The 26,554-nt window shown below is 35.2% G+C and overlaps 1 protein-coding gene across 1 annotated transcript in view; it reads right to left on the reverse strand.

Moving 5' to 3' along the window:
- Window positions 1-20,782, reverse strand: part of PTAR1 (protein prenyltransferase alpha subunit repeat containing 1) — a 50,258-nt gene extending 29,476 nt beyond the window's left edge. The window contains exons 1-2 of the mRNA XM_081278501.1: window positions 20,581-20,782; window positions 11,755-11,924 (exon numbers count right to left, since the gene is read on the reverse strand). Of these exons, the coding sequence (XP_081134627.1) occupies window positions 11,755-11,924; window positions 20,581-20,666 (256 nt within the window). The 5' untranslated portion in view covers window positions 20,667-20,782. The remainder of the gene's footprint in view (window positions 1-11,754; window positions 11,925-20,580) is intronic.
- Window positions 20,783-26,554: the final 5,772 nt, after the last annotated feature.

The raw sequence follows: 26,554 nt of genomic DNA on the forward strand, positions 1-26,554 counted from the left end.
AAAGAAATAATTTCTAACCACTTTCATTTAATTTCATAAATATCAAATATGTGCAAATGTTCAAAAGGAAAAAAAATCACTCATAATACAACCCATTTAACATAATTAATTTAAAATTTCCTACAAAAATTTTCCCTCTTTGCATATTTTTACATAACTATAGCAATGATAAAACTACTATAAACATTTTAAACAGATGTTGTATCTTATAGATCCTTTTTTTATGATGTGTTTCCTGAAGTAGAACTACCATGTTGAATCAATATAAAAACCAGTATGGCTCCTACTAAGCATTTCCAAATTGTCCTCCAAGTGGATTGTATCTATGTATACCGACAAGAATAACATAGATGTATTTATGTCCCTCTAATTTCTGACCTATATAATTGTTTTTAAAATATCAGTGTGATGAATTTTAAAAATTGCACTGTTTTTAATTTTATACTTTTATATTTATTCATATAAACGTTTTTTTTTTCATTTGTTTGTGACTTATAGTTCACCTAGAACAGCCTACTCATATTCATAAGCTATTTACCAATCATGGTCTTGACAAAATTTCAACATATTCAAATAAGCTCCATAAGCTTATTTTTAAAATAAAATCAGTAAAATTTAGATAAAGGAGAATTCTAGATTCTAGAATTCAGATTATTAAATCAGGATTATTAAATTCTAAATCAGGTAACCCTACCAAGTGTGTATCTAAGTGCCAACCAAATAAAATAATAAAAATGATTGCTATAACTTATTTACCATTACTGTGTACCAGACATATTAAGCACTTTATTCACATTCTTTCACTATATTCTCATAATCATGGTCCAAGATACACTTACTCAGCTTTATGGACAGGGAAAATGAGATACTCAAAGTTTAAGCAATTTGCCCATAGACATTGAATTAGTATCTGACAACTCAGTGCTTTTAACAAATCAATTATACTGCAATTGAAATGTCTGTCTACATGAAGTGGGATATTTTCAGTGTGTAAGTAATAGATAAATTTTTAAAATCTAAGAACAAACACACTTAAGTGTATCCTATCGTCATTTAAATATATTCTAGTTAACAAAATCAATTATTGTTGAGGCTAGGATTGTGGCTCAGCGGTAGAGCGCTCCCCTAACATGGGTGGGATCCCGGTTTGATCCTCAGCACCATATAAAAATAAAGGCATTGTGTTGTGTCCATCTACACCTAAAAATATTTTTTTAAAAAATCAATTATATTTTCATACTATCTTAATAAAATAACAACATTTATTTTGAGTTCCATGATTTCATCACTATGGAACATACTGTAATGTTTAATACAACAAACAGTAGGATTAACACACATTTATTTTTGACCTGCATTCTTCCTATTATGTTATGACATGCAAAAACATAATATGCCTATAAATATGTAAATTAACTTCTTTATTCTTTTAATAGTTTTAGGCACTATTTTAATATTTGCTAAGGAAAATACACTTTTAATTTATTAGTCTATGCCATCAGTCATTTAATTGTACAAACATTATAAGTACTGACAATATGCAAAGATTAAATTAGCCCTTATAACTGAAAGAATGGATATAATTGTAAATGAAACCAGATTTTACCCTTGATAAAGTTACCCACTAGTTGGAAAGACCATATAAATAATTATAAGGCAAAATTAATAGTTACTGGAGCACCTAGGGGAGACTAAATGAATACGGTTATAAAGGCACTGAAGACCATAGAAAAGTATGGCACGCGAGAAGACACTATAGTTAGTAGAGTATGACTACACCACAGGGTGCTGGAGATATGTATTAGAAAAATGAAGCCTTCTAGAACCTGGTTCCAATTTCTTTTCTGCCTGGCTTTCCATGATTTCCCTTCACATGCCATGTTCCACCTAAAGCCAAACCCCATCATTCTGGGAACATATCTCTAATCAGTTGACCTTCTATTCTCTGGACATAACTGAGATTTACCTACTTGCTATTCTTTTCACCAGAAATGGCCTCCTGTGTTCAAATATTTATACCAATAACAATAAACCTTTTATATCTCAGGAACTCTGAAGTGTATCTTTCCCATAAAGGCTTTCCTGACCTACCTAGCTAGAAAAAAAAATCTTTCATCTGTTTTCTATGTACCTTACTTTGTTACTTAAATAAATATTATCCTCTTAATCAAACTATAAATCAGGGAGACAGATCCTCCCTAACACATCTTCAAATTATTCATTCACTCAAAAATTCTGTAAGCATATATAACAACCTAGGCACTGAGCTGGGTGACGATGATTAAGATACGGTCTCTGCCCAGAAGAAATTCCATGTTAGTCCACAGAACAGAGGAGTGGTAAGAGCACAAGACTTAAGACACAACATCTGCCAGGACCCGTGGTGCACACTCCCAATGGCTTGGGAGGCTGAGGCCCTAAGCAACTCAGTGAGACCCTGTCTCTAAATTAAAAAAAAAAAAAAAAAAAAAAAAAAAGGCTGGGGATAAAGGGCTCCAGAGTTAAATTCCCAGTACCAGAAAAAACAAACAAACAAACAAAAAAAAAAACCACAATACCTGGGTTGGCATCCAAGCCTCTCTGCTTACTACTTACAACACTTCTTTAAGATCTCAGTTTCCTTCCAGGTACGGAGTACATGCCTATAATTCCAGTGGCTCGGGAAACTGAGCCAGGAGGATCGAGTTCAAAGCCAGCCTCAACAAAAAATGAGGCATTAAGCAACTCAGTGAGACCCTGTATCTAAATAAAAATACAAAATAGGACTGAGGATGTGGCTCAATGGTGGGGTGCCCCCGAGTTCAATCCCTATACCCCAAAAAACCCACACACAAAAAAACAAAACAAAAACAAAAACCTCAGTTTCCTTCCCTGTGAAATGGGGATGATAAACATTACACAGTATTTTATAAAATGAGATCTATCCCATTTCTCCACTGTTTGGAGAAATAACTGCTCAATAAGTATTTATTCAACTAAACACTACTGCTACTTACCAACAAAGAAATGAATATTTTCAACATCAATTAATCAAATCAGATGAGTCAGTTGTTCCTATAGTAAAACTGTAAATTTCTAAACTTGTAAGAGAAGTGACAACATCAAAACCCAAATACTTACTAAATAAGTAGCTATGTGGAAAGGTTTATGCACGATGAGAAAGTCTCCAGAATTTCTTTGATGGCTACAACTCTTTAAAAGCCATTAAGCTACTTAGGTAAACTGGCACTTCATTCCTTGGACTCTTCTTCCTCAAGACAATGTCTGATAAATGGTAGTTGCTATATATACTTCTAATAACTCTCTTCCCCCAACTGCTACAAGACAAGTTCACCCTTCATTAGAAAGAGATCTCTGTACAGAAGCAATAGGCAAAAACTCACAAATACAGCAAATACTCAAGTCTCCACTTTTCAATTTGTGGTTGATCAAAGTAACATTTTGTTTACTCAAAGCTTTGCTTTCTCTTAGGAGAGATAGCAAGTTATTGAGTACACAGCCTAGCTCTCCTATTTAGTGGAATTCCTGGGCATGTCACTCACTGTGCTTTAGTGTTCTTATTTGTAAACTGAAGCTAATAACTGTAGTACCTTAGAGGGGTATTAAGTGATTAAAACCATTAAGTGTTAGGCAGTATACAACACACAGTAAACACTGAATGAAAAATCCTGTTACGAAGGTATATCTTCTAGCCCAGTTCCATAGGTCATACTGGGACTGGATGTCTTCAGATGAGGAAAAAGAATTTCCTCAGTGGGATGAGTAGTGACCACGGAGTAGAGGAATACTTTCCAACTTCTATGAATCTCAGGACTTAAAATATCCAACAGCCTCCACCAACGATTAATGGGCTTGGTAACACACAGAACCATGTGCCTCCCTCTTAGATACACTGCCAACTCTGCCTGATTCATGACTCAAATTGAAATGCAAGAGGTGGGGGTAAAGTAGAATGTCAGAAGCAGGAAAGGGCTAATTAAAGAAAAGTAACTAGTTTAGTAATACTAGATATCATTAGAGACAGATCCTCACAGAAACTCTCTGAGGTCTTGATTAGCATTCCCTGCTTTTGGTGTAGAACCATGAAGAATTTAAGTAATTTGCCTAAGGTCGCTGTTAAGGAACTTCAGGGGGCTGATTAATTGAAATTTTATTTTTTATTTTTATTTGTTCTTTTTAGATAAACATAACAGTACAGTGTATTTGACATATTATACACATAAGGAGTACAATTTATTGTAATTAGGATCCCATTCTTGCAGTTGTACATGATGTGGAGTTTCACTGGTCATGTATTCATATATGAACATAGGAAAATTATGTCCAATACATTCTACTCTCTTCTCAATACCCCTCTGGCTTCTCCTTATTGTCTAATCCAATGAACTTCTATTCGCCCATACGCCCACCATTTTGTGTTAGCATCCACATATCAGAGAACACACTGGCCTTTGGTTTTGGGGGATTGGCTTATTTCACTTAGCATCAGTCTCCAATTCCATCCATTTATTGGCAAATGCCATAACTTCATTCTTCTTTATGGCTGAGTATTATTCCATTGTGTATATAACATTTTCTTTATCCATTTACCTGCTGAAGGGCACCTAGGTTGGTTTCATCGTTTAGCTACTGTGAATAGAACTGCTAAACACATTGATGTGGCTATCACTATAGTATGCTGATTCTAAGTCCTTTAGGTATATACTGAGGAGTGGGATAACTGGGTCAAATGGTGGTTCCATTCCAAGTTTTCTAAGGAATCTCCATACAGCTTTCCAGAGTGGCTGAACCCATTTGTAATTATACCAGCAATGTATGAGTGTACCTTTTCCCCCACATCCTCACCAACATTTATTGTTACTTGTATTCTTGATAATTGCCATTCTGACTAGAGATGAAATCTCAGTGTAGTTTTTTTGCCTTTCTCTAATTGCTAGAAATGTTGAACATTTTTTCATATACTTGTTGACCATTTTTATTTCTTCTTCTGTGCACTTCTGTGAAGTGCCTGTTCAGTTCCTTTATCCATTTATTGATTGGGTTATTTGTGGGCTTATTTTTTTTTTTTTGGAGCATTTTGTATATCCTGGAGATTAATGCTCTGAGATGCAGGTGGCAAAGATTTTCTCCCATTCCACGAGCTTGTTTTCATGTTCTTGTGTCTTGTGCTGTGAAGATGCTTTCTAGGCTAATACTATCCCATTTATGGATTCTTGATTTTACTTATTGTATTTTAGAAGTTTTGTTGAGGAATTCAGTTTCTAAGCTGGCATGATGAAGATTTGGGCCTACTTTTTCTTCTCGTAGGCACAGGGTCTCTAGTCTAATGCCTAGGTCCTTGATCCAATTTGAATTGTGTGCAGGGTGAAAGATAGGGGTTTAATTTCACTTTGCTACATATGGATTTCCAGGTTTTCCAGCACCATTTGTTAAAGAGGCTATCTTTTCTCCAATGTACATTTATGGAGCTTTTGTCTAGCATAAGATAGCTATATTTGTGTGGGTTTATCTTTGTGTCTTCTATTCTGTACTACTGGTTTTCATTTCTGTTTTGGTGCCAATACCATGCTGTTTATTATACTGTAGTATAATTTAATGCCTGGTATTGTGATGCCTCCTGCTTTACTTTTCTTGCTGAGGATTGCTTTCGCTATTCTGGGTCTCTTATTTTTCCAAATGAACTTCATGAATGCTTTGTCTATTTCTATTAAGAACATCATCTGAACCTTAATAGGAATTGCATTAAATCTGTATAGCACTTTTGGCAGTATGGTCATTTTGACAATATTAATTCTGCCTATCCAACAATACAGGAGATCTTTTTCCTCTTCTAAGGTCTTCTTCAATTTCTTTCTTTAGTGTTCTATAGTTTTCATTGTAGAGGTCTTTCACCTCTTGTTAGATTGATTCCCAAGAATTTTTTAGTTTCTTTGAGGCTTCTGTGAATGGGATAATTTTCCTAACTTCTCTTTCAGCTGTATCATCATTGGTCTATAGGAACAGAATTGATTTATGGGTGTTAATTTTATATGCTGCTCCTCTGCTGAATTCATTCATGAGTTCTACAAGTTTTGGGGGGGCTTCTAGATATAGAATCATGTCGTCAGCAAATAGGGATAGTTTGAGCTCTTCTTTTCCAATTTGTATCCCTTTAATTTCTTTTTTCTGCCTAATTGCTCTGGCTAGAGTTTCAAGGACTATGTTGAAGATAAGTGGTGAAAGAGGGCATTCTTATCTTCTTCCAGTTTTTAGAGGGAATATTTTCAATTTTTCTACAATATGTTGGCCTTGGGTTTAACATATGTAGCTTCTATAATGTTGAAGTATGTTCCTATTATCTTAGTTATTCTAGAATTTTGAGCATAAAGTGGTGCTGTATTTTGTCACATGCTTTTTTTCTCCATCTATTGAGATAATCATGTGATTCTTGTCTGTAAGTCTATTGATGTGATGTATTATGTTTGTTGATTTCCTCATGTTGAAGTAACCTTGCATCCCTGGGGTGAACCTCACTTGATCATGGTGCACCATCTTTTTAATATGTTTTTGTATGAGATTTGCCAGTATTTTATTAAGAATTTTTGCATCTTTGTTCATGATGCATATTAGTCTGAAGTTTTCTCTCCTTGATGTGTCTTTGTCTGGTTTTGGTTATCAGGTAATACTAGCTTCATAGAATGAGTTTGAAAGTATTCCCTCCTTTTCTATTTCGTGGAATAACTCGAGGAGCACTGGTGTTAGTTTTTCTTTGATGGTCTGGTAGAATTCAGTTGAGAATCCATCTGCTCCTGAGCTTTTCTTGGTTGGTAGGCTTTTGATTTTGGTAGGTTTTAATTCCATCGCTTGGAATTGACCTATTTAAATTTTGTATGTCCTCCTGATTTAATTTGGGTAGGTCATATGAGACATATGCCCTAGAAGACATAGAGACATATGTCTCTACAAATTTTGTTGTCTTCAAGATCTTCTATTAGAGTATAAATTTTCAAAATAGTTTCTGGTTATCACTCTATTTCAGTAGTCTCTGTCATGATATTTCCTTTTTCATCATGAATTTTAGTAATCTGAATTTTAAATTTTAAAATTTTTTTAACTATTTTTTTTAGTTGCTGATAGAACTTTATTTTTATTTATTTATATGTGGTGCTGAGAATCGAACCTTGTGCCTCACATATGCTAGGCAAGTGCTCTACCACTGAGCTACAACCCCAGCCCCTTGAATTATTTTTTGTTTGTTTGTTTCAATTTAATTAATTTTGGCTTTGCTTTTAAATATTTCCTATCTTCTATTGCTTTTGCTATTTATTTATTCTTCTTTTTCTAGAGCTTTGAGATGTAATGTTAGACTACCAATTTTTGACTTTCTATTCCCTTAATAAATGACCTCAATGCAATCAACTTTCTTAGAACTGCTTTCATAGTGTTCATCGCTATTCTCATTTGCCTCTAAGGATTTTTTTAATTTATTTTTATTTATATTATTTTTTTATTTCATCCTGATTTCTCCTGCTATCCATTGGTCATTACACAGCATATTATTCAGTGTCCAGGTGTTAGAGTAGTTTCTAGTTTTTATTTTATTGTGATTTCTAACTTCATTCCATTATGATGACAAAATGTAAGGTATTATCTCTCTGGTTTTGTTGTTGTTGTTTTTTTTTTATTTATTAAGAGTTGCTTTGTGGCCTATCATATGGTATATTCTAGAGAAGGATTCGTGTGCTGCTAAGAAGAAAGTATATTCAGTCATTCACGGATGAAATATTCTATATACGTCTGTTAAGTCTAAATTATTAATTATATTTTTTCAGTTCTATAGCTTCTTTATTTAGTTTTTGTTTGGAGGATCTATCCAGTGGTGAGAGAGATAAAGTCACCCAGTATTACTGTGTCAGGGTCTACTTGATTCTTGAAACTGAGCAGGGTTTGTTTGACGTAGGTGGATGCTGCACTGTTTGGGACATAAATATTTACGATTGTTATGTCTTGTTGATATATAATTCCCTTAAGTATGAAATGACCTTCTCTTGTCCCTTTTTAACTTGGGCTTGATATGAGGATAGATATCCCTGCTTGTTTATCTGATAGAAGGATAGAAGTCCCTGATTGTTTATGAGATCCATTTGAATATGTTTTTTCCCCATCCTTTTACCTTCACTCTGTGGATGTCTTTGCCTATGAGATGAGTCTCCTGGAGATAGTATATTGTTGAGTCTTGTTTCTTAATCCAACCTGCCAGTCTACGTTTTGAATGCAAACGTATGCGTTTAGGCCATTTGCATTCAATGTTATTATTGAGAAATTATTTTTATTCCTTGCAATTCTGATTTATTTCTAGTTTTCAATTTGAATTAGTTTTATGAACTAAATTTAATTTAATTTAATCCAGGTCTGTCTTTCTACAAACATATGCTCTTTCCACATTAGCACACCGTCAGCAAATATTCTGCCCTTGTACAAAGGAATGAAGCAAAGATCTAAAGATAAATGTATATAATCAACATTTCCTCTGTAGCCTTATCCAAAGGTGAGAGGTATTGAAAGTCTTATAATATCTTCAAGTTAAAGAGACCTCTCTCCAAATGCCAGAACATATACCAGCAAATAAATGTTCCTTATACACACTCCAATATATGACCAACCCATAGGGGAAAAAAAAATTAGTCAGGAAACACTATACATACATAAGAAAGTAGCTAAATTCCAGCTGTCGCAGGGAAAGAACATAAGGATACTACAGAAGTCAGGGAAATGCATTGCAATTCTAGAAATGGTCCAAGGCCAGGAGCACATCATAATGGTATCTGGATTTGAAAACTGTCTCTGATAGAGAAAGATTTTCATGCATCTAGAAATAAATCCAAGGTCAACTTGGATTGGTTAATCTCTTCCTCAAGTATATTCAGATTTCTCATGAAGAGAGGCTCAAGGTTAAACTATAAAGAGGAATTATAGTATCATTCCTCTCCCAAAGCAAATATGGCTATTACTATTACAGGCTTTAAAAAAAAAACACCCACCGATCGCTAACTAACTGTTTTCTAAATACCTAAGGAACTTGACATGTTAACAAGAACATGAATTCAGTTTGGTCAAGAAGGAAAAAACTATCTTGGGAGTACAAATCACCTTGAATTACAGAATACATTCTTACAAGGATGCCTATAATTCTGGCCTGATCAATCATACAGACACTGACATTGTGAAACTGTTCTGTAAGTTGTCAGTTTTCTTCACTTGACTCTTTTTATACATATAGTATTTTCTTCAAAACTGGTTTTAAAGGAATGCCATTTCCATGAAATAACTTTTTTTTAAACAATTTCGACATTTTATTTCTTAGCAAGATTTACCTCAATGCTCTAATTGCTTCAGTTCATAAAAATAGCAGAATATTCATATTAACATTTTCAGATCTTTTTCTGTCAAATCGGAAATTTACTTCCTCATTTTTACTAATAATATAAACCTGAGTTACATGTGATACCACATTAAACCACCTCCCTGCCCACCAAAAAAAAAAAAAAAAAAGTGAAATTGAAAATTGCTTCCATAAGGACACATGATAGGGATAAACTCAAAACCTACTTCCATGCATATGTAGTCACAACAGAACTTAAAGCTAAGACCCCAGATATTTGAGTGAGTAAGCTTAACCATCTAATCTTCAAGGGTCCTCCTCGGTCTATCAAGACTAAATGTACGTGATAAGGAGATAGAACAAAGCCACAGAGCCCAGAAGGGCAAGAAACAGAAATGGAAAGAAGGATGTAGATGGACACAGGAAGGAGGTGGGTAGAGTTAGCATACATGAATGGGCAAAAGCTAATGCTTTGAAACCAACACAGCCTTTGGCTTTTAAAAACTCTGTTTCTTTTCTACTAGAGAATCCCTCTACTCCACTCCACCAGCACCCCCCACCTGCAAAATTAGTTATATATTGGCTCAATTGTATATTTCTTATCAAAATACAAACAATGCAGCTTTGTTTGGCAGAAATAACATGAAGGATTCATGTTAACTTCTACCTCAATGTTACTGAAGCCTATGATATTGTAATGGAACAATTATAGAGGATCTACCGAAAGATAAATACCTTTACATTTATGTCTAAACTTTTACCTCAAAATTTATATCTAAGTTGATATAATTGAGAAATATATATTAAAGAACTACTGGTTTAGATATGAAGTATCCCAGAAAAGCTCGTATGTTAAGATACTGTAAGAAAGTTTAGAGGTGAAATGATTGTGTAATGAGAGCCTTAACCTAATCAGTACATTAATCCATGGAAAAGTATTAACTGTGTGGTAACTGTAGGTAAGGTATGGCTGGAAAAGGTGGACCCCTGGGGGTGTGCTTTTAGAGTTTATATTTTGTCCATGGTGAGGGGATCTCTTTACTTTCTGATTGTCATGTCTACCTTCCTCCATGATGTTCTGTCTCACCTCAGACACAGAACAATGGAGCCTGCCATCTATGGACTGAGACCTTTGAACCTTTGAACACCAAATAAATTTTTCTTTCTGGTCAGTTCTTTTGGTCACAGCAACAAAAAGCTAAATAAAACATCAAGCGAAACAATCAAATGCAAAATAGAAACTACTTCTTATTAAATCTTCAAAGCAGACTCTTTTATGGTCTAACAGGAAAAGGGTTAACCTATTATGACAATATATTAAGGCCAATGCCGAGATGCATTTAGAAAAATCAGTATATGATACCTTTGGCAACACTCTTCTCCATCTCACACCCTCAAACACACTGTCACTCAACTGTAAACTTCTGAAATAAAGGGACCATGTATTATTCATCTTTTATCTTCCACAGTACTTAGAATAGCTTCTGGTATGAGTAGGCCCTTGGTAATGGCTACCAAACTGGCAATTAAAATTCTCCAGAAAACAAAGTTCTCATTCAAAATCAGCCCACAGGCACACTGAGCACTTTTGAACGTACTGCTGTATGTGGGAAGAGAAAGAAGCTTTATAAAAACAGTTCAGGACATGGTGTTAGGTGACTACTCTGCCCCAAAGTAAGACCTAAGGTGAGACCAAAAGGATAAATACAGAGGCTAATTTGAGAGAATGCTAAGAAAAAAAAAAAAAAAAACAGGTGGGTAATTAAGGATTATCTCTTGCAGTAAAGAATTGTTTTGGAGATTGGATGCTCTGACTCCTCCACCCCCATTTCAGCACAAAAGCAGGACTCAGAAGGCCACAGCTCAATTGGGATTCACAGTGCAATGGTATATTCATAAATCACTGGGCTGGTTCACAGTATAACTACCACCACCACACCTCTGTTATCTCATCTGCAGTGCTACAAAAACAATTTCTATTGCCCATAAAATGCTAAAGGATCAGAAATCAAAGGTAACAGGAGTAGGGTAACAGTCCTCTTCAGTAATAGTCAAATTTTTATTTAAAAGCCATAAGATTCGATCTTCGAATAAAATCTTTAAAATGACCTCAATTATTAACAGGTAAATCAAAACTGTTCTGGTAAATCAAAACTGTTCTGGTTGTAGCAGGTGGCTTAGAATTCTGCTTAAGGCACTGCCATATAATCACTGTGGTTGCAAAATCTGAAAACTAATGATCTAGTCCAAATTCCTCACCTCATACATGCCCAGGCAGTGAAGGGAAGAACTGAAACTGGAATCCAGGAATATCAACAACCAAACGAGGGCTTTTCTCACTATGTTCCAAGCTGCTTCTAAAAACCAGAGGAAGACACATGATTGATACTTACCATCTTTGTTCAGCCATTGCTTTCTCGTTCTGTACAAAAGGAGCTTATTGTGGACGTATGGTAAAAGGAACTTGACACACCAGCTCTCCACACCAAGTTTGTTTTCAACCAGGACTATGGGACTTCGGTTATACCTTGCTTCAGGGCATGGGATCAGGCCAATTTCATCTCTTAATATGTAAAACATAAAAAAGAAATAAAGATGGTTTTGGGCTTTTCAAAAATTTCCTAATTCTACAGAATACTTAAAAAATATTTCCCTTTAAAATATTATTTAGCTTACCTACTAGACTAGTAGAAATAAAAAACAATAACAAAAAAACCTCGGGTTGTTGACAATGAAAAGAGTATGGAAAATGAGTATGCTGCATTACTCTCTGTTGACAGGAGTTAAAATTGATACCTTTGGATGGCAATTTGAAAATGTCTTCAAAATTATAAATGCACATTCCTTTTGACCCAACAACTTCACTGCTCAAATGATCCTGTTCTAAAATATACAGATAGGATTTTCACTACAACATTGCAACAAAACAGTAAACAATCTATATGTTTATCAATGTAAGACTGGTAAACTAAGAATAGCCCATTCATATAAAAATTGTTAAATAATAACATAGATTTGAATATGCTGATATGAAAAGTTTGCCAAGGTATACTAAATGAAAATTTTTTAAAATGCTAAACACAATGTACAGCACAAAGCCTTTTGTATAATTTTTTTAACAATATACAGATACATTAAAATTTTTCTTGGAAGGATATCAAGAAATTTTTGGAGAAAGAAAGGAATTGAGAAAGAATTTTATTTTTATATTTTAAATTGTTTAGTTACTTATATTACTCCTGTTTTAAAAAACTGCACAAACTGTTTCAGCCTGCCTGCTAATAAATGTATATGGAACAAACACAAATTATCAAAGTTATGTTGTTAGTAAGCCATTTTCCCCCCTTTCTACTCTTCTGAAAACAAAACAAAACAAAACACCCTAGTAAAAGTCAAAACACAAAATACATTTCAGAATTTGATCATTTTGATTTATGGTAGCATCAATATCCCTCCTTGACCACAATGTAAGCTGAGATTTAATAAGCAATATGTAGGTCACTTAACTTAACATAGTAAACCAGCAAACAAAAAATGTTTTGCTAAACCTATTCTTGCCTACATGAAGCATCCTTTCTCAAATAGAATGACCTTTATTCAATGAATAACGAGAATTCTTATAACAAAAGTAGTTGAAATAAATAATGCTTAGTATCTATGAATTTTTTTAAAAAAAATTTATAGTTGTAGATGGACAGAATGCCTTTATTTTATTTGTTTATTTAATTCAGTGCTAAGGATTGAACCCAGTGCCTCACACGTGCTAGGCTCTGCCACCGAACTACAACCCCAGCCCCTGAGTATCTATAGATTTTTTTAATGTGCCTTTAAAAAACAGAATGAAAAACTAGGTTTCAGAGTTTGTGTATGGTATAAGTCCCTGGGATTCCCTTGCCAAGAACATAGTTATTAGATAGACTACTACTACAGGGGGCAAACCTGTTCAACTGCAAGTTTTAAGAAAAACCCCGTTTTGTTAGCTCATCATCACAAATTGGTAAAGGGCTGTGGATCTAAAATAAAATCCCTCCTGGAAACTCTTAGAGAGCTCAGAGGCAACTGACTTTCTACTGATCACTTCATTAGCAACACAGGGATATATCAATAAACAAGGGTACCCTAGGGGATGCAAGTCACTACAATTCTAACTAACTTAACTCTTGAGAAGCTTGTGGGACCTAAGATTTTTTGTCCTGACTTACAAGTTTGGTAGATTCAAAGGTGTTCTAATATGCCATGTCAATACTATCATACTTTTTTCCAAGTACCTACAGTGTACTGAGTACTTTGTTAGATTCTGAAAATGCAAATAAGAATTAAAAAGTGGTCCCAGACATAAAGAGAGAAAGTTTTTGAAAAGTTGTGTCTGTATCTATAATAAAATGTTACCATTCTGTCATTCCAGTTATATAAATAAAATTACGTAGGAAGAACGGGGACAATGCTAAAAAGGCATCTGAGGATAATGTCCAGTATTTCAATATGTTTTGCATTTATACTTGATATTAAGCTAAAATGTGTCTAATTCATTATTAGAACAACTAGACACATCTTGTATACTGGAGTAATATATGACAATTGACGGTACTCAGGATTACCATACAAAGTAGAATATAAAAAATAAGCTAAAATTAGTAAAAGAAAAAAATCCTTCAATCTTAACTATTCAGAAAATTCTGTTAAGATCTAATAACTATTTAAAGAACTTCAAAGAACTGCAGAAGTCAAAAAAATGTTTTAGTAACAATTAAAAAAAAATCCTGGCTTCTGGTATAATCTGTTATGGGGAAGTGATTTTGGTTTTTTGGTTTTAAACTTAAATTCAAAATGTAAAAACCTGCCTTGCTCACTAGCTGTACCAAAAATAAAATGCCCAACTACCTAAATTATAGAACAAAGACATCTGCACAACTAAAAAACACATTGCTTTGATTGACTACCCTTCTTTTAAGAAATACTTTCAAAACACAAAAATGCCTTGGAGATATCAGGTGCTTAAAAATTACTTAGTGAAAGGCTGATTATCCTTGCACATCAGTGATTATTCAAATACATAATTTACAAATGTTATAACTCCTTGACCCTCCAAAGGAACATTACCCCTGATTGTTAACATAGTGTAATGAAAACAGCATGGGTCAAATGTCACTTTCACCTCTCAGACCTCAGTTTCTTCATTTGTAAAGAGGTAGAATTGCATTATACCTTTAGTAAAGGAAATGAGTTGGTCTCATCCAGTTTTCAAATTTTATGACAGAAAAAGTCAGCAGCTATTTGTTTTTTTGTTTGTTTGTTTTAAGAGAGAGAGAGAATTTTTAATATTCATTTTTTAGTTTTCGGCGGACACATCTTTGTTTTGTATGTGGTGCTGAGGATCGAACCTGGGCCGCACGCATGCCAGGCGAGTGCGCTACCGCTTGAGCCACATCCCCATCCCCAAAGCAGCTATTTGTATGTAAGACTGAAAACAATCATACTAAATGCAAAGCTATAGGGAAAACATGTACAGACAAAAGCACTCGGTGGAAATTCCAAGATTGTAATTGGTCTACCAATGACAATTAATGTGAATCTGCTAAGTCACTTGACATCAGGATCTTCATCTGAAATACAGGGAAAATAATGTCTTCCCTGTTATAAAAACAAAGTGATACAATGTGAAGAATGTGGTAAACTACCAAGTACTAAGCAAAAATGAAGTTATGTTATTATTACTTCATTTAAGAGTCTGAGGTCAGCCAGTGAAGTTCCTTAGCTAATAGATAATGAGAAGTTGAGGAAAAGAATATTAAGCCTTTGCCAAGTTATCTGACCCTTATATACAGTGATTTTGATGTTTTCTTAAAAAAAAACAAAAAACAAAAAAACATTTACTTTATAGGCAGGTCAGTCAGCTTCCAAATAACAGTTTGATTTCAGACTTCTGTGCCTAGTCCCTTAGGTCATAGTCCACTTTTTTTCAGACAATTTAGAACAGGATTCCAGAATCATTCTAAAATTGCAAGGGACCTCATTCCTCTAGTCTCATTTTATCAGATGAGGAAACTGAAGTTCAATGGGGTTAAAGGGATTACCTAAGGCTAGCAGCTAAATTAAGAATCTGGGCCTCCTAATACTTAGATCAAACCCCTGGCAGTAGAGTGAAAAGCAAAATAGCATTTAGACCAATTCCTTCTAGAGTTCTGGCAGCTTAAATTCTAATTTCATATTCAAGGAAAAGGTGTGAAAAAAACCCAAAAAACCTAAAAGCAATCTGTCATCTCTCTACCACTATTAATGTCTGGGTACTCACCCCCGCCCCTTTTTCCCCCTATGTATTTTACAAAAAGTGAAATACTGGACATAATTCTTTTTAAATAAAACTTAGCAATTCACATTAAGCGTTTTCCTACATAATTAAATTATATTTTAATGGCTATAATGAATGTACTATAAATATCAAATACATTTCTGGTTATTTCCTCACAAAATAGTCTTAAGGGTTCCACTGGCTTTCTGATGAAGTTCAAGGTTCACATAACATGGCTATTGACTTTGATCCACGCTTAGTTTTTCTTGTCTGTACTCTTCAGAAACATCATCAGTCAACTAGAATAAATTCACATAGTATTCACTAAAGTATTGACCAGCTTCCCTCTTAGAAAGGATGGACAATCTCCAAATACTAAATCTGAACCCTTGTAATGTTGCATACTGAACAGAAAACAGCCTAAGTATTCAGAAAATGGCACATACCTTTTTAATCTAATAATACTTTGGTTTCTGTTATTCTTTTTTTATTAATGTGGAGTTCTTTCCACAAAGACCAAATAATAGTAAAATATCTAATGACTCTTGCCAATTAATAACTGAAACTCTACTAGTGATTAAGATACTTCAGAGACCTCCCAGACTTTCTCATTGGACTATCAACTTTGTATGTCACTAAAATTACATTACAACTCTTAGAAAAAAAGCTCCACAAATGACTACTGTATATTGTTTATTATAAAGTTGTATTAGGTTTTACATGATTTCTTTTATTCTGCACAATAATCTTGAACAGCAAAAATTGATTCTCATTTTACAAATGAGAAAACAGTCTTGTTTATGCAGTCAGTAAATAAATGTCTCTCAAACCCTATAACCAAACTTTTACAATGATACTACTGTTTAAACAAAATTTAAATATAAAATCCTAACACAAGATTGTAGATCCTGGCCGGGTGTGGTGGCACATTCCTGTAATCCCAGTGTCTTGGGAGGCTGGGGCAGGAAGATTGAGAGTTCAAAGCCAGCCTCAGCAAAACTGAGGCACTAAGCAACTCAGTGACACTCTGTCTCCAAATAAAAACACAAAATAGGGTTGGGGATGTGCCTCAGTCATAGAGTGCCCCTGAGTTCAATCTCTGGCACCAACAAAAAAAAGAAAACTTTAGATCTTTTGGTTTCCTATTCTTCAATTCAACTGGCAGACAATTTAAAAGTGCCTGTCATTACTATTTCCTTACAGATTTTCACTGGGATCTGCTTAGAAGTATACTTTCCCAAAACAACTATCCTTCATCCCTCATGTTTCAATTTATTAATTACTATTTCCTCAGAAAGAAGCATCTTGACCTTCTAACCTAAGTAAGGCCTCCCTGTTATTATTCTTTCAAAACACTCTTTATAATTACCCTTTCTGCCTCTTTTCATAATCTGTATATACTGATTTGTTTTAAGTTCCACTAAAGGACAGGATTCCATGTCTGGCCTGTTGACAAACTGACACCCAACTCCTAGTCTACTACCTCCAGAAACAAGCATTGTATCTGTCAAAAGAGGTGCTCTTTTGCAGAACATATGAATGGAATGAAATAAATTCAACCTGATAGCTAAAGACTTTCATGATCTGTCTCTTCAGTAGCTTCTCATTTTGCTACTGTTGGTTATTTCTCTGCTCTTAGAACATCTTAGCCTGAGACTCTAAATCCTAACCAGACTTCAATTAGCTTAAAATCCACCTCCCCTAAGAGCCCAGATATCCCCAGCCTCCCCTCTACTTCTAACACTCACAGTATGTACTTACCATACTGTTAATACAGCCTTTACCGTTAACTGCTTTGCAAGGTTACTTTACTGTTCAAGCATGTAGATCTTAGGCCTTCAGCTAGATCTAGACCATGTAATACAGTAGTCACTGGACTTATGAGGCCATAAATCAACTTAATGCAAAAAAAAAAATTTTAATTTGATTACTCATTCACATTAGGCTAATTTCAAGTGTTTGACAGTTACATATGGCTAGTATGGCACAGATACAGAACATTTTCATCATCAGAAATTTCTGAGTGCCTTCAGTACAAGAAATATTATTTTATACATCTTCTTATTCCATACAGTGAAGATGGTACCTTTAGCACCTCGAAACTGTTAAACAGTCAATACAGTAAAAATACTATTATTCATAATTTTAATGTGACCCTGATTACACTGTAAACAGCTGTTTTCCACATTAATATAAGGTCTGTATGTTGGGATAATGCCTATCCCTAGATCAAGCCTTTAGTTACAGAGAATGAATAAGGATTCTCTAAGAGTCAATTAATGAATATAAACAAAATTTGCCAGGTTATTTTCCATTTTATAAAGTATTTCATATTCATCATTCATTTGTTCACTATATTTTCAGCAAAGAACATAGAGATTCAGGTTGAGTCTAGTATTTGCCTAATGGCAACTAAGTAAGACTGTGTGAGATGATTTTCTTGTGTTCTCATTAGCCTTACAAGATCAAGAGGAAACTGAGGCTGACAGAGGGTAATGAATCCACATCTCACTTACTGTACCTTTGACTATTCCTGATTAGCTATTTCTATGTAGGCAAAAGTCAATATATTCAAAGGAGTAGATGTCGGCAAACAAAATTATAATCTACCTTGTGTTTGGAAAAAAAAAAAAGGAAAACAAAAAGAATAAAACTTTTAAAATATTGTAATTAGATACTAACGTTAAAGGTAACAACATTCTTCCATTTTAAAATAAATACATAACCCTTTATTTAGGAAGTAAAATGGCTAAATTACAGAAACAGGTACCAGCAATTTAAAAAACCCCAAATTATAAGAAATTTTATTTATTTATTTTTTTTAATTTTTTAATCTTTATTTTTTAGTTTTCAGTGGGCACAACATCTTTGTTTGTATGTGGTGCTGAGAATTGAACCCGGGCCGCACGCATGCCAGGCGAGCGCGCTACCACTTGAGCCACATCCCCAGCCCTATAAGAAATTTTAAAAGATGCATTATAATATTATTGAAGTTATTTTTACTGTAAGAAATAGGTGCTAAAATACAGCTGCTAATATTAAATAAGCTAATGAAGCTATTTAAATGTCTCAGATCTATGTTACATGCCATTATTTCAAATTATTTCAGACACCTAACTTATTGATAACTTTTAAATCCTAAATGACCCCAATGCTTATTAATAAAATTTTAAGTTGCATACTGGTACAAGATATTTTAATGACATTTCACAGAAAAATATGAAGGGAAGGTTTGTATTTTTAGGACTTAAAGGGTTTAATATAAGTTTTGATAAATATGATCCAGAAGAATTGGGACAAGCTCCAAACTGCATTGTGTCAACCTGCCAAACCTATTAACATTTAATCAGAAATAGTCTGTTTTTTCAAATAGAAAACGATACATTTAGTCTACCTCAAAGAGAAACTAAGGTGATTACTGTATTTATTAGACTCCTAATTCTGCTCCAATTTCTTCTAGAAAAATAACACCAGTGACGAGAAAAGAGGATCTTCATTAGTCCAACTTGTTTTTGAGGGTGTGTCTTATTTGTACTGAAGCTCCCAATTTCAAATAAGGATTGAAAGGCTGACATGCAACCAGGCATCAAAGCATTCTTTACAAAGCCCAGCAACCACTATGGTTACTGCCAGGAAGTTATTCCAAATACTGATTTTGAAAAAGGCAACAGTCATAAACGAAAGGAAGGGTGTTCTGTCAGAGGTGGCAGGTGTTTTTTGAGGTCAGAAGTGTTTTGTTTTTAATGAGGCACAGTTGCAGGTGTCCAATTGTGTGCCACAAGGGAGCAAGACATCTGAGGGCTTCTTAATTCTTTTAGCATCACCTTGGAGGAAAAGAACACTTTGTTAAAATGTAGGTTTGGTACTTCTTTTAGGCAGAAAAGCTGAAGGGGTGGAACACTTAAAAAGAATAATTCATGTGCTCCAGTTTAAAGGATAAAATATTTAAAATAAACTCCATAAACAATTAAAGTGAAAATAATGCAAAACTGCAGTCTTTGTTTCTTTCTCTGGGGATGAGGAGGGATGCAAAAGGAACTACACTCTTGCTTCTCCCTCACTCTTGTACAATGTTGTAGACAACTCTTTTTAATAGCTTCCTTTTCACTAGTTAAATAAAGGAAAAGTGTCAGAACGCGTACAATCTTGTGGTATCTTCCCAGAGTGCTGGAAGCAAAATGGAAAGGAAGTTCCAGGAAGAGATAACTTGTCTGTCAGTCCTGTAATGTCGGGTTAAAAGGGCAGCAGTGCTAGGATAAAAATTAGTTATTATGCTTCCTTGTAACTATGAATCAGATTATGCTAAAAAGTGTCGAGGTTTGATAGCTTTATCCCAGCGTACATTATGCTTACAGGCTCACTCTTCAAAAAGCTCTGTTAACCTTCGAAACCCAATGTTTCATTGGAGTCACTTTACAATCTTGTGATGAGCAAAGCTGAAGTCAAAAGCAGCCTCAAACTACCTTTACTTAGTAAACTGACGGGGTTTTGGCCCGTTAAGAATAAGAAGATCGGTAAGCCCTCTTAGCAACAGCGGGGATGTAGCTGAAAGAGTTGTGCCTACAAAGCACACAGAGAGCCACACTGTTGTGTGTACCCATGTACCTTAAACGCATGTAGGTTGAGAACCTAAAGGTGAAGTCATTCAAGTTCCGAGAACTCCTGGGAAAGGATGGGGAGAGAGTGTCAAACAAAGTCGATCCTTCTTAATTTTCCAGGTCATTTCTAATAGACTCGCCCGCCAGCGCGTCCGGACACCCAGAAAGCCGGCCCCCCGGGCAGACGGGTCCGCCCGACCTCGCTCAGCCTCCTCGGAAGGGCGCGTGGGCCAGAACCCACGGTCCGCCCGCCGCCCGAGGTCGGCTCCAGGCGTGGTCCCGCTCCCGCCCGCCCCGACGACCCCCGGTGGCGGAGGAGAGGCGCGACTCACATGTGCGGGTTCCTCCTAAAGGCGTTGGTGATGTCCTTCACCACTCGCTGCACCAGCACCGCCACCTCCTCGCTTGTCTCGGCCATGTTGGCGGCGGCCGCGGCTGCTCGAGCGCGCCTCCGGGAGAGCAGAGCCGCCGGCGGGAGTTCCGCGGGGAGCGCGCGCGCGTGCGCCAGTTTGGGCGCGCCGCTGCCGCCGAGCACTTCCGGGTCAACCCGCCCGAGGCCGGGGCGTGGTGCCCGCTGGATTGGCGGCCCCTGGAGATGGGCAGGTGGGTTTACCTCTGTTTGGGTAAACGAGTTTCTAAACCTTGGAGAAAACGCTGCAGATTGGCTTGCAAAGTCACCTTAGGCGGTAGAGGGAGGGTCCCCAAAATACTCTCCAAGGGATAAACGCTTGCGCTCCACGCCCTCCGCCAGGTGCCCCAGAGCTCCTGGAGCAAAGTTGAACAGAGGGTGCTGGTCCTTTTGAACAGCTAGTCCCGGGGCGTTTCGGAGGCTCGTGGCTTTCTTGTCCCTACTCGAGGAAGACCAAAGACGTCGCGGCGGAATGAGTTTGTTTGACCATGATGGTGTCCTGCTTTTGTACCGCGTGCCAATTTGGGCTTGTGAATTTCAAAGCAGCCTTTCAAACGAGTTAAAATTTTTAAATTAATGCTTGAAAAGAAGACAAGAGAAAGGAAAAGAACTTGCCCTCTGGATTTAGGAAGTAAAACTGAATTTTTTTTTTTTAGATTTTCTACTTAGAGCGTAGAAAATTAAAGGCCTGACAGTTTGCTTAAAATAGCTCTTTTTCTTGCTACGAATAATTTCTGTAGGAAAAAACAAGCTCTGTAGTCCATTTCGATTTTGAAATGTCGTAATAAAGGTTTTGTGCATGCCTTTCTGTGATAGAAAAATCTGGTTGTCTTTAGTTCACTTTTTTATTCCTTTCACCCTCGAAATCTGTGTCTCTTAAAAACTTTTTTTTTTTTTTCTTAAAGCAAGCTCGTGGTATGTGATGTGGCACTTGAGGTAGAGTTTATGATTGTGAAAGCAATTCATTGGTTGTGAAATGAATTAAGAAATAAAAATTAACTGTACCCAGTAGTCCATATATCATGTAAGTATGTTTGTAAAGGCATTGGCCTTTTGGTTTTCATAAAAGCAAAACTGAAGTTTGACACAATTGCAGAAAACAAGATGGAACAGGTTTAAGAAGTAGTAACATCAAACAAACCTTACCCTCTGGCAGGTTCTGGAATGAAAGAGTAAAATGAGTGGAATGTGTGTTTACATTCCAGGGCCAAGACAACTTCAGATATCCTGGCTACTGCAAGAATAACACTGTCAAATGTTTTGAGTTAACCGATGAGCCTTTCCTCTTAATCAAAACCTTGCATCCTTTTCTAATGATGGTGGGAAATAAACCCTGACTTCTGGGGCAGAAGTCAAAGCAGCATACCCAGAAATAAGAATTTTGTCCAAAAAAGTTTATTTTTAATCTTAAATTAGTGAGATTTTTGTTTTTCATTCGTATGTATTTGTATTTTACAGAAAAACTCCAAACGGATCCCAAGTTTTGAAGTACATATACATATGTCTTCTTTGTACTCATTTGAAAGACATGGTTCTTGTAAGACTTTGAAGAATTATTTTACCCAGTTATTAAGGACCTACTATGTGTAGAACTCAATTTTGTTTTTCAAGAACTGGGAATGTATTAGAATTCTGATCCACCTCAATGTACAGGTAAGGACTGAGATTCAAAGAAGTTAAGAACTGAAATTCATGAGCTCTTGGATATGTATAAGAATAGGAGATGATGGATTCGGGTTACCTGTGGCTATAATCCCAACTACTAAAGGATGGGCAAGTTGGAGGCCAGCCTGAGCAACTTGGTGAGATCATGTCTGAAATTTTTAAAAAGGGTTGGGGATGTGGCTCAGTGGTAGAGGGCCTCTCGGTTCAGTGCATAGTACCACCAAAAAATATAATAAAAAAGAATAGGATATGATATTTTGGATGATTTTGTTGAAAAACTATTTAGGGGTCTCAAAACATTTATTGATAATAATGAAATGTAGTAAATAGCTTAAATGCTCAATGATAGGGTATTGATTAAATTATGGTAAATTTACTAAATGATAAATTACTATTTGACTATTTAAAAATTCCATTACAAGTGATGACTATACAGTTGGATTTCCATAAGCCTAGATTCCACATCTGTGGTTGGTTGAATCTGAAATGATAAAGTATACAGGCAAAAAATTGTGTCCCAAAAATGTACAGACTTATTTTTGTCATTATTCCTTAAACAACATAGTATAACAACAATTTATGTATCATTTACATTCTGTTAGATAAAATATATAGCAGGATGCGCATAGCTTATATGCAGACGCTGTCAGTTCATGTAAGGGACTGATGCATCCACAGATGTTAAAGTCTATGGAGGTCCTATAGCCAATCTCCTGGGCAAAGAACAATGATTATGTTACCGTTGTTTACCGGTGAGGAGTCCTTGCTTCCCCAATGTTGAAGTATAACACCAGAGAAGCACGCCAAGGCAAGTTTAGAGTGGAAAGTAGAGGCTTTATTAAAGGACAGCAGAAGACTTCTCCCGGAGGAAGAAGGGGACCCATGAGGTGGAATCCCTGGAAGGGTGAATGTGTTCCCCTTTTATAGCTAAGGTCTTCATCTAGTTTTTCCTCCCATTCCTGTCCTTTGTTCTGTTATCTTTCAGTGATGGAATGTAGGTGGGAAGGCCCGAAGGGTGGGGTACAGGTGGGCCAAAGAAGTAATCTAGGCAGGAAGGACTTTTGGGTTTGCATCTTCTAGTTTGCTGGGAGCTGTTTCATTAACATTTCTTTGGGATGGGCTCTAGGCCTTGGGGACATTAACATTCCAAGAGTTGTTCTGCTTTTCCCAGAACATTCTCAACATGGCCTTCATTTTGGATTTTACTAGATATTAGACCTGATTTACCTAACTACACTGACTACCTATCTTTAAATCTGGCTTCAAGTACATTCCAAAGTGTTAGGGAGAAGTATATTCACAGGGGAATTTTACTTTCTAAGTAAGGCAAAAAAGAAAATACAATTTTTATAATTTAAAGCTTTTTAAAGTTTATATTAATAAAGACGTGTGTGTGTGTGTGTGTGTGTGTGTGTGTGTGTGTGTGTGTGTGTATCAGCCATCTCATGCATTTATTTTAGTACAGGGATTGAACTTGAGAGCACTTGACCACGAGGTCACATCCCCAGCCCTTTTTTGTATTTTATTTAGAGACAGGGTCTCACTGAATTGCTTAGTGCCTCGTCATTGCTGAAACTGGCTTTGAATATATATATATATATATATATATTCCCCTCACCCACAAAAATACACTTTCCACATTTTAGAAAACTAATTGATATTGGGGAAAATGTAGATATGTAATAAGAAAAACTGGTACCAGAATAGTATTCAATACAATCCTAATTTCATATATACAATACACATTGTACATAATATAATCATGTATACATAAAATAGACTGGGACGATATAAAATGTAAACAATGATTGTTTCTAGTAGAATTATTGGAGATAATTGAGACCTATAAATATGTGTTCTCTATACTTTTCTGGATGTTCCAATCTTTCTACAATGAAAAATTTGATGTATGTAATAAGGGCCTGAGAGGAAAGAAGGACACAAAGATGGTTTTAATGACTTTTCAGAAGAGAAATGACCTTGAAATCTGTTTCTGTATTATTCTACTAACATCACTATGACACGTTTATGTATGTACTCCATTATTTTTATTTGAATTCCACCTTCTGATAACATTAAACAAAACAATTCAAATAGTGCTAAATGTGTTCTTATTATGTATTCATATTATTATTATAAAAAGAGCAAGCTTTTATCTCCATTAAAAGAATTAAGTGCTCAGTTTTAAATAGTTTATCATAATGTTGCCATTGTGATTCTATATTGTAGTGTATCCTATCCACTATCCTAAAATCTAAAATCAAAGAACTTACTAATAAAGAAATAATAGATGGAAAATGTATATATTTAAAAGCATACATTATACAATTCACCTTAGTGAGACTGTGGAACCAACCTAGATGCCCTTCAATAGATGAATAGATTAAAAAATGTGGCATTTATACACAATGGAGTATTACTCTGCACTAAAATATGACAAAATCATGGCATTTGCAGGGAAATGGATGGCATTAGAGCAGATTATGCTAAGTGAAGCTAGCCAATCCCTAAAAAACAAATGCTAAATGTCTTCTTTGATATAAGGAGAACAACTAAGAACAGAGCAGAGAGGAAGAGCATGAGAAGAAGATTAACATTAAACAGGGACGAGAGGTGGGAGGGAAAGGGAGAGAGAAGGGAAATTGCATGGAAATGGAAGGAGACCCTCATTGTTATACAAAATTACATATAAGAGGAAGTGAGGGGAAAGGGAAAAAAAACAAGGGGGAGAAATGAATTATACTAGATGGGGTAGAGAGAGAAGATGGGAGGGGAGGGGAGGGGAGGGGGGATAGTAGAGGATAGGAAAGGCAGCAGACACTAGTATGGCAATATGTAAAACAGTGGATGTGTAACCGATGTGATTCTGCAATCTATACGGGGTAAAAATGGGAGTTCATGACCCACTTGAATCAAATGTGTGAAATATGATATGTCAAGAACTATGTAATGTTTTGAATAACCAATAATAAAAAATTTTAAAAAATAAAAGCATACATTAAATGCAGGGACAATTAAAATATCTTTGTCTTGGTGTGTTAATTTATTTCCATGAATACAAGATTCCAGGTATAAGAACTAATTTTTTTAAAGTCTCAAAACACTTATGAATGCTAATTCCATCTATTGTTATGCCTAGTTGACATCTCCATCACTTTATTTTTCCATTTGTTGGCACAAAAATAGGAAAATACATGTGAGAGTATCTTTAAACTGAGCATACAAATTATTACTTTTTTCTATGATTACAGAAAGCATTATGACTAGTCAGTTTTAAAACACAGTAAAGTAAGACTAAACTTAAATATTTTGAATATGAAATTGTTATCTAATATTTCTAAAGACAATTCTTATACTGCAATTATAATTTAATTTCCTAGTTAAAGGATGAACTTTCTTTAACCTGACAAAGTAGGTAAATATTATCAAAATAATAATAATGAAGATGACTTTATTTATTTATTTATTTATTTTTATTGGATGTTTGAAGATGACTTTAAATGACCAGTTTTTGCCTATGTTAGATCCTAAGAGTAAAGATATTAGTTACATAAATGTTTTTTATTATTTAGTGATGTTTTATTTTCCTAGACATTTAGTAGTTCCAAAATGTCATCCTTTTCCTTTGCTCAGTTCTTCCTTTCTACCACAAAGGCTCAAGAGACCCATGATGTATTCTTTAGAAAAGTACTGAAAAAAAAAAAAAGAATAGAGAGAAAAAGAGCCAATCCAGGACCTGCAGATGAAATTAGATAGGAAGAGTGTACCTCCCCATGATGCAATGAATGTCTCTCATGTACTGAAAATGTCAAACTGTCATAGGAATTTCCTTAGTAACATGCCTTTTAATGGATAACTAAATAAAATTTTATCTTAATTATGACAGATAAAAACCATAGACTTAGATTCAAAATTCATAACTAAAAATTTAAAAACGTGTGGGAGCTTCATTTTGACTGTTGAAGAGGTTTAGTATGAGAACTGGTATCTGACTAAAAATAAAGGCTATACCTCCTATCTCTTTTCTAAAGTCAATTGTTTAATTCAGATAAATTGTGATGAAAATACACCTTATTTCTCAGCTTATGTCTATTTCCATATTGTAAGCCACCTTTGAGACCTGCTAAAATTAATATTAGGCCAAAATTACCCACAGGAAATGATGAATTTTCTTTGTTAAATGTTGAATTATTATCTTAATTTGCAGTATAATATTTATAGAGACTAAGAAT

This window comes from Spermophilus citellus (assembly GCF_964194105.1).
Source record: "Spermophilus citellus genome assembly, chromosome: 2".
Classification (NCBI taxonomy): Eukaryota; Metazoa; Chordata; class Mammalia; order Rodentia; family Sciuridae; genus Spermophilus; species Spermophilus citellus.